At 48.7% G+C, this 9,973-nt stretch overlaps 1 protein-coding gene across 1 annotated transcript; it reads right to left on the reverse strand.

Annotated features, from left to right (window-relative positions):
• Positions 1 to 1,744: 1,744 nt before the first annotated feature.
• On the reverse strand, positions 1,745 to 3,070 carry LOC123764601 (trichohyalin-like). Its single transcript, XM_045752592.2, has one exon. The coding sequence runs from the start codon at positions 3,068 to 3,070 to the stop codon at positions 1,745 to 1,747; it is 1,326 nt and encodes a 441-aa protein (XP_045608548.2).
• Positions 3,071 to 9,973: the final 6,903 nt, after the last annotated feature.

Consider the following 9,973-nt stretch of genomic DNA (forward strand, 5'->3'; position numbering starts at 1 on the left):
TAAAAATGGAAATGTTCGTTTATGCATAACTGCTAATCTCCGAAAGTTACACACATACTCGTCGACTGTTTTCATGGCCACTCCCGACGTCAGCTGTTCCTTCAGCATCGATAGGGGATTACGCACCTCGTGCCCATACACGAGTTGAAAAAGTGAGAATCCCAGAGACTCCACCACTGCCTCCCGTTTCGCAAATAACGCTGGATACACGGCATCATCCCATTCCGCTCCTTGTTCAGCGCAAAATACTCTTAACATGATCTTCAAGGTCGAGTGAAACCTTTCGATCGCCCCTTGTGACTGCGGTCTGTAGGGCGAAGACCGAATCTGGGTTATTCCCCAGTTTGCAATAGTTTGTCTGAACTATCTCGACTGGAACACGCTCCCACAATCACTCTGAATCTCTCTGGGTATCCCCACCCAAGAGAAAAAACGTTGGAGCTGCCCCATAATACTCTTTGATGTTAGCCGTCGCACCGGGACCGCTTCCGGAAACCTCGTTGACGCACACATAATCGTCAGCAAGTAGTTGTTCCCTCTCTTCGTTCGGGGCAAGGGTCCCACACCGTTTATCAGTAGACGCTCAAATGCCTGTCCGAAAGCAGGGACAGGAACCAGAGGGACCTTCGGCATTGCCTGTACGTTCTTTCCCGCCCTCTGACAAGGAAGACACGTTTTACAATGACATCTAACGTCGGCGTCCATTCTCGGCAAATAGAAGTGTTCCCTGATCCGGCTCAGCGTCTTGGTTACTCCTAGATGTCCTGCAGGGTCCACTGAGTGCGCAAACTCCAGCACTGCTCCTCTGCATCGAGTCGGTAACACTACCTGGTGCTTCACTCCCAGTGCCTCCATATCGGCCCTCCGTCCTCACTGGCCTCCATTGCTTCATCAGCATCCCCTCTTCTAAGTAGAAATGGGTAGCAGTCTCGGGTCCAGCGCGACCTCCCTCGACCTCTCGTATCAACTCGGGAAATTCTTCCCGCTGCAGCTCGCCCAGTCGAGTGCGATCCAACTCGAGAGGACTGGTGAGAGTTATCTGTACTCCGTCATCTGGGTTCCCACTATACTCCATCAGTCCTCCGGGTTCCTCGAAGAGTCGATCGATTCCTACGCTGTCAGGCACATCCTCTCCAGCCTGACCACATCCACTTGTTTCGCCTTTGACACTCTGTCTCGGGAACACCGCGCACACAGGGAATGCTCCCTAAGCGATCTTCCTCGCGTTTCCCCAGGTGTCCGATGCACTGCCTCCCTTTCTATAGTGTTCTAAACACTCCTCGGCCTTAACGAGGTTTGGGAGTATACATCCCCCACATGAGTCATTTCCCAGAATGACCTGGGCCTCCATCTTAGGCATCGAGGCGCAGAGCCCACCACTAGGGTCTTGCAGCCGTAGTCAGAGTCCAAAATCACCTCGTGAAGGGGCATTCTCAATGGGCCACCCACAGTGGTCACCATGGCCTCCCCCACACTGGTGTCCTCATATCCCTCAGGGAATAGGGTCTCACTCACCAGGGTAAAGTCTGCTCCAGTATCTCTCAACATCTTCACTGGAATGGGGTCGGCCTCTTTTATCTTCACAGCACCTTCACAAATAAAAGGATGGATCTTTTCCTCCCTTTCTAGTGGAGATCTGCTCAAAACATTCTTGGCTCCTTGGTCGTCCATTCTGACCAGTGCCACATTTCCGCGTTGCCTGGGGCGACCACACTCACGTGCGAAGTGTCCGCGCCCGCCACAATTAAAACACCTGACTCTCCTGGGAGGCGACTCTCCCCCTGTCACTCGGGCAACGCCCCCGGAAACCGCCGTCCCCTGGGTCCTCCTCGCGCCCCCGGTCGTTGTCTCCCTGGCAGCGTTCCTCGCTCCAGCCCCAGTCCCGGTGTTCCCCCCCTTGGGGTTTCTTCACCGGTTCCCCTGAACTCTTGGACCGACTCACCTCACTGCGTGCACTATTCTTGGGAGAGTCTCCACCCGTCCTCGCCCCTCCTGAACTCTTGACGTTCCCCCCAAACCTTGGGTGAGGCGAGTGCCTAGGCGGTCCCTCCTTCCCGAGATGTAGTGCCTCTTCCAGTAGGTCGGCTCTGTCTGCAGCAGCCTTAAGTTCTCTAATACCTGCCTCCTTGATCCTGACCCTTAGTTCTGGATGGAGCATTGACATGAATCTTTCCATCACCATCAATTGCTTCAGCTCCTCCATCGTCTCCACCTCTTCAGCCTTCAGCCATCGCAGGAACCTGCGCTCCATGTCCCGAGCAGTTTCAGCATACGACCTTCCGGAAGCTCTTGTGCACTCCCGGAAGCATTTCCTGTAAACCTTCGGGGTTAGTCGATACGATTGGAGCACAGCTTTCTTGATCATGTCGTAAACGGCACATTCCTCAAGGTCCAACATGTTATAGGCTTCCCTGGCCTCGCCAGTCAACCTACTCTGCACTAACGCAGCCCAATCCTCTTCCGTCCATTCCTTCAATGTCGCTATCCTCTCAAAATGGTCGAAGAAAGCTTCAGCCTCTAGAGGGTCAAATGTTGGCAGGTCGCGTTCCCGGACCTTGGGGTCATCCCGCCGAGCCGACACTGAGAGCAGCCCGCGCTCCGCCCGACGCATCTCAACCTCCTTCTTCGCTTTTATTCCTTCCCGTCGCAGTTGCCTTTCTCCTTCTTCTCGTTGTAGTTGGGCTTCGCGCTCCTCACGCTTCAACTGAGCTTCGCGTTCCTCACGCTTCAGCTGAGCTTCGCGCTCCTCCCGCTTCAGCTGAGCTTCAAGCTGCATTTTCATCATCTCTAGCTTCATGCTCCTCTTGCTACTACCGCTGGATCCCCTACTGCTACCTTCGTCGCTCCGGTTCCCACCAACACTGGCAGGTACCTGGAGCGGTCCTTCCTCGGAAACCTCCTCTCGGGCCTTGAGCTGAGCCATGATCTCAATCCGACGCTCCGCCACCCTGGAGGACCTCAATTTCAACCCAAAATGATCCACCACTAGCTTCAACTGAGCCTTGGTGCACTCTTCCAACTCCTGTGCGTCCCTCGACTCAATAAACTTCTTTACTTTGTCATCCCCCATCTCTAAGCTATTGAGTAACTGTATACAGGGAATACACTAGCGAGCAGTGTAAACCGAGACCGATATCGATCTTAATACACCTGCCCTGCACTTGCAATTCTCTATCCACTGTTCGATGGATCCTGGCAAGGTCGCCACTGTCAGGATTCACCCCCTTCCACCCTGTGGTTGGGGTCGTCCCACAGGTCTTAGCCCCTCAGTACCGGGCGCCACTGCTCGCCCTTGGGCTCCCCCAGTCAACTAAGGGCTGGCCTTATACACCCCTAGCGAGTGGGGAGGTTCAAGCTTCTTATAACTCACTCAAACCTGTCTGTCCTGACACTGGAACACTTTCTTCGTCTTTATCTAGTCTACTCAGGTCGCCAGCTGGGTCTTTATTCTCGTGTCCCAGCAACACGCCAGTGGTCTTAATGGTTATCTTGATCAAGGATGCAATATCATGTGCAGTACAAGGTGTCACTAATGGTCTCATAAATATACACAAATATAGCCCTAGAGAATGGAGGCTCACTTAAACTCCTCAGTTAGTTTAAAAGTTTACTGAAGAAAAACATATATACATTTATATATGGCATAAGGAAATGTGGGAATCATCCGCTGGCGGCAGCATTTATCGATGACACGTCTCTGGCAACAGGGTCAGCTGACTGGATCCACTCCCCCGGCGCGGGCACACGCCTCGCGCCTCTGGCAGCACGATCAGCGGATATCTCTAGCTGTCAGAACGCCGTAGTTTCCCACGCCTCCAGCGATGCGATCAGCTGTGTGTTTCAGAATACGTTGCTGGCTCCTTGCACACCAACTACCCTTCCAGGATCACTAACATCACCACGTTAATGCTCGTCCTCATCAACTCATGCCTAAATGAGTTTCTGGCTCCTAGCCTAACACCCTGTCACTTAGACTATAAAATGATGAGTGGAAATATTCACAACATATAAAATACTCTAACTCGCCTAGCTCAAAAAGGGGTAAGGGAGGGACAATTGTCTACCTTATTTCGCTCCAACCACGAAGCTGACTCGTCCTCTATTGAGGGATGTTGAGGTTCCTGGTTCTGGCTTCTGGTCTCCTGATGAACAGTTCCCACACACACACACACAGGTTCCTCCGTCACCTTCGTGGTAACGCGTCCTCGCCGTGCTCATATCCAACAGGTACTGCCTTCCTCCTCATATTCTCTGGGGTACTGGAGACAGGTACCTCCGTCGTCGTCCTCACTCTCACTGGCACTGTCGACTCTTCACAGTCCAGTGCAGCGCCCCCTCGCCTTAACTGCCAGTAGATTTGGGCCCGGCCCTAGTTTCTCGCTTGATGTGTAAGACGTGGTCCTCTAGTGGGTGTCCCAGACGTCACCAGCCCAACGTTCCCTCTGCTGCAGACTCTTGATACGGCTTTTGGCTCTTCAATCCGGTCCGTTCTTGCCTCCGGGCACTCCACGGAAGTTGGATGGCTTCCCAGACTGTCTGCAGAATCGAAGCGGAGCTTCAATCTACTGGTAAGGGCTCTCTAGATCCGGAGCTCGCTCGAGCGCGTCTTCCTTCTCCGACGGTTCGTGACGTACTGTCTTCCTGCCCCAGGCGCCAGCTGCCCCCGTGCCCATCGCCTAATGACGTCACACCACCCGAGGGTTTTTTCGTCATTGGTCACTTCCGGCATGTGACCTCACCTGGCCAATCAGGTACCGGGAAGAGTCAGGACGTCTTGGCGGGAAACAGGATGGCTCGTCACCGTCCTGTGCTTCAAAAGGCGTAAGCCCCTTACATTATCAAACCTAGCTGGCCACTTTACAGCAAGCTTAACCCTTCAATTGCGCATCGCATCATATGATGCTTTGACCGACTTGCAGTAAATTGCGCATCGCATCATATGATGCTTTGGAGTACTATGCAAGATTTAAACGGCCCGCGGATACACGGGGTTCACCACACCTTCATCAGGGCTCTTGTAAACAGACGCCATTTTTTAAAAAAATCGTGGGCCAAACTCCAGGGTGTTAGGGGCCTCAGTATTGAGTGAGCTACCAAGCCTGACTCACGCAGCATGAGCTCACAGCACTGCTGTTCAGCTTGTGACCACAGCATCGCCTAAAAATGCCATAATATACTTGTTCATGCTATTATGTAGCGATGATATTATTACAGAAGACCCCTGACTGTGATAAAACAGACCAGGGTTCTGATAATAGTAGGATTGTGGTGATATTTGGCGCTGTGCGCCATGGAGGGAGGAGTAATGCTGTGGGAGGGAGGATGGTGGCGTTGTCTTTTGAGTGTGTGTGGCCACCTTTTATTGACTGCACTCACCATACCAGCTTAGTGGTTCGCTATGGTGAACACAAATGTAGATACTTATATATAACGTGTGTATAGTGTGAGATAACAGCGAGAGTAGGAGGTTGGGAGCCGCCTTTTTGGTGAGGGAGGAGCGTCGTCTGCAGGACTTATCATGTTGTTTACTGATGACCACGATGGTCTTTGGGCACCATACCAGTTTACTTGTACAAGTATGGTGAATAAAACAGGTAGATATTTATATATAATGTGTGTATATAGCGTAATAACACCACAAACAGTATTGTTGTAGGAGAAATATTAGTGCGTCTGGCCTTGAGGGCGGCTGCCACCAGCTGACTGTGTGAGTAGCTATGTCTCTCTGCCTTTACTCACCATACAAGCTTAGATGTACAGTTATGGTGAACAAAACATGTAAATACTTATATATAACATCTGTATATAAAAGCAAAAACAGTATGGTGGGTGGAGAATGGTGGCAAGTCAGGTGAGGTGAGGTGAGGGAGGGAGTGGCAGCCATATATATATATATACAGTGTATATATATATATATATATATATATATATATATATATATATATATATATATATATATATATATATATATTGTGACGATAATCTCCTTCAAGAGAGATTGAGCCTGCTCTTCCCTCCTAAGTACGTCCCTAACAACAATAACAACTAATATAGAAGATATATCCAACAAGTACAACACCAAGGTTTGCCCAGAGAGCAAACGTATTCAGCACCAGGAACACCTGCTCCACCTCCGCCACTCAAACCAGCAAACTACTTGTCCGTCGCCTGCTCATCACTGATTGGCTGGTGCCGTCGCACCTGCTCCCTCCACCTGCCACACTAGCTGATGTCTGGGCCACCACGACCTACAGTCATCAGAATATCCCGTGCTTTCCACAAGTTAACACGTCTCATTGGCAGACTAAGCCCTGGCTTACGTGTACTAAGAGAGGTAGCAGCTTAAAGCCAATATTCCTGCACTCATATATCTCCTTGTATATTATTCACTTGTCTTAACGTAACTTTTCATTTTGCCAGTGATTATTCTTATTATTTTGTTTGATTGATTTATGTTACAATTTTTATGTCCATTTTATTCATGTTTTGCTTTTCTAACGTAATTAAAATTTCATTGTTAAATTTTCTTGTGTTTTGTGTGTCTTCCCATTACCTTACCACAGACGAAAGTTCCATATTTTCTCTTTTTGTTTCTTTATGTGACGAGGCCATACCCCTAGCTTTTGAAACAGCCGAACACCAACGCGTTACCGTCACATATTAAGTGGGGGGCCTGCCCTAGGAGCTTCACTCAGGTACTGGTGCCAAGTAGTAATTAATGGTAAGCGTATTTGACTTTGGTAACGTAGTTTTTACTACTTTTCATATTCAATTTCATTTTATATGGTGCGGTGTGTATTGTGCATTACGAGAGTAGCATATGGTGAAGGTGAGACAACTTTGGATTACGTGGTGACTGTAGGCCTCAGTCATACTCTTCTCCGGTCATCTCTCCCTCCGTGTTATTACTCGTGTTTACCATCTTTTGTCCCTTGGATATTTCTCATATTTTTGACAGATCATCATATTGGTACCCTGGTACTGTGGTCTGCCCCCGGGTCAAGTGCACCTAATCTTCTGCAATCTGACTGTAGGAGAATAAAGAGGGCCATAGTTCCTCTAGCACGAACTTTAGTTGCTGAATTGGGACCTCAGCAGCAGTTCTCGTCACCAGTTGACACCTCGCACCCCTACACGTCAGTCAGAGATGATGATACATACAATGGTAGGGAATTAGCTTTCTTTTTCAGAGCACAAAAGTTCGCTAATTCTGTAAGTATCATATTAATTTCAGTGGGAAAGACTTGCTTATGTCCTATAGAGACTCGGCAAGGTATGCCTACATCCTTGGACTACCAATTTTACTTTTGAGGCAATTAACTGTTTCATTTGTTTTCGAAACTCTGTTTCATTTGTTTAGTAGGATTTTCTTGCCTTATCCTCTTACATGAGTACCGGGTACAAGATTTCCTGCGCCCTTGATTTAAATTAATCATTTAACATCTTATATTTAACTTTAATTGTTAAAGATTCCACAGGATAGGTACCAGTTGCCACGTTGTCCTGTTTCTGACATTCACTATATCACAACGGTATATTCGTTGTACATTTATTTGCTAATTTCACCATGTTTCGTCTCCAAGCTTTCCGTGCAGATCCAGCAGGTGAAATAGGGACTCTAAGTCGTGCCAAGAGGACTGAATTACAAACTCTTGCACATGAGTATCAACTAGAAGTTCCCTACCAAGCCAACAAGAGTGAAATACACAACCTGTTACTGGATCATTTCTTAGAGCAAGGTAAGATAGACTCTGAAACTCATGAAACTTACTATATTGCAGATAAAACTGACTTGGCAACGATGAAACTCAAACTAGAGCTGGCCAAGATTGAACGTGAGCAGCAAAGAGAAGCAGCTGCCATACGAAGGGAAGAACAAGAACGTGAGGCTGCCTTAAGAAGGGAAGAACAAGAACGTGAGGCTGCCTTAAGAAGGGAAGAAAAAGAACGTGAGGCTGCCTTGAGGAAGGAAGAACAAGAACGAGAAATCGCCCTCAAGGAACGTGAACTCGCCCTCCAGGAACGTGAGGTTGTAATGCTCCATGAGCGGGAACGAGTACAGCTTGAAACAAAACGACGCGAGTTGGAGATGCAACGCGAACATGACAAGCAACAAGCGACTCTGGCTCTAGAGTGTCGTCAACGAGAATTCACGTTGGAAACTTCACACCTCGCTCAACGCCAGCAAGCTACTGCCAATCTTCCCGTCAGTTTTAATATATCACATGAAAGTAAGTTAATGCCATCCTTTGTAGAAGCAGAAGTTGACGTGTTTTTTTACCACCTTTGAAACCCTTGCTAATCAACTCAGTTGGCCTGTCGACCAATGGGCCACACTTCTCAGAGTCCATCTTACAGGTAGAGCTGCAGTCACACTCAGTACTTTGGCGCCTGAGAATGACTACCAGACTCTGAAACAAGCAGTGTTGGACGCCTACCTCCTCTCCACAGAAAGTTATCGAAGGAAATTCCGTGACCACCTGAAGGCAAGTACCACTACCTTCCTCGAATTTGCTAACACAAAACGGAGATATTTTATGAAATGGCTGGAAGCTGCACATGTCTCTACTTTTACAGAACTCGTCAACCTGATGCTAGTTGAAGAATTCTTGAGGGCGTGTGCCGCCTCCTGTCCGTCTATATTTAGCAGATAAAGAAGAAACCGACTACCTGAAGTGTGCTAAGTCGGCTGACACTTACAGCCTCATCCACCGGCTGACACCAGAACCATCCTCCAGTAAGAAGTCGTGGTACAGTTACGAGAAAGTGAATACCGATCAAGGTGGCTCGCAATTGTACTGCAAGTATTGTAGACTCTATGGACATACCATAGATATGTGTGGTAAGTCTCAATACAAAGGAACCACTGACACACAAAAACCCAAACCAACTCCTCCTAAGTCCGGTAAGCCTGTGATGAATGTTGGTGTTAATGTTAATGATCTTTCTCTTTTCTATAACCACCTGTATACTGGAACTGTCTCTGCCAACGGTTCAAATCCGGAGGGACGTTTCAAATTGAAGATCTTGAGGGACACAGCGGCTCTTCAATCGATCATCTTGAAGTCGGCTGTGCCCAACATCGCCTACACCGGAGAAACTGTCTTCATCACTGACCTCACTGCTACCACTCCTTATCCTCTCGCCAGAGTCCACCTGGATTGTCCCTTCGTGAACGGAGAAGTCCAAGTCGCCGTCAGGGAAAAGCCTTTTCCCATGCCTGGAGTGCAACTTCTCCTAGGCAACGACTTGGCAGAAGACCTGCAACCGACCAACCTGATCGTCTTGGACAAACCCCAGGTGTGTACCTCTGTGCCAATTAACCCTATATTCGAGTATGTTCCAGCAAAGGTTCAAGAGAGTGATGAAGTTTCTCCTCCGGTTCTAGAGACCACCCGTGCACAAGCCGCACGACCACAGCCAGCTGACTCTACTGCTACCGCTGTCCCTCAAGACCCTCAGAAACTACCCCCGAATCTGACCAAGTTGGAGTTCCGTAAGTTGCAGAGGGAAGATCTTACCTTAACACCATTATTTTTCCAGGCTGAGACTCAACCCGACAGTATTCCTGGGTTCTTCCTAGAGAACGACTTGCTCTACCGCAGATATAGACCCAGTAAACTGAAGGAAGAGGACGATTGGGCCAACATCGAACAACTTGTGATTCCTACCAGCCTGCGGCCCACTATTCTACACCTGGCCCACGGAGCACTCTCCCACTACGGATTCAACAAGACTTACCATGGAATTCGTCAAGACTACTACTGGCCAGGTATGGTAAATAGCGTCAAACAGTACGTAAAACAGTGTCATACATGTCAGATGGCAGGTAAACCGAACATCTCTATTCCCAGAGCGCCACTGATTCCCATACAGGTGCCTGCGGAACCTTTCCACAGACTTATTATAGACTGTGTTGGTCCTTTACCTCGGACCAGTTCAGGTAACGCCTATATCTTAACCATCCTGTGTC

Source organism: Procambarus clarkii, chromosome 79 (assembly GCF_040958095.1).
Source record: "Procambarus clarkii isolate CNS0578487 chromosome 79, FALCON_Pclarkii_2.0, whole genome shotgun sequence".
NCBI lineage: Eukaryota > Metazoa > Arthropoda > Malacostraca > Decapoda > Cambaridae > Procambarus > Procambarus clarkii.

Bases quoted from the DNA above. Each gene is read 5' to 3' on its own strand.
- LOC123764601 (XM_045752592.2), bottom strand. From the start codon at position 3,070: ATGGGGGATGACAAAGTAAAGAAGTTTATTGAGTCGAGGGACGCACAG.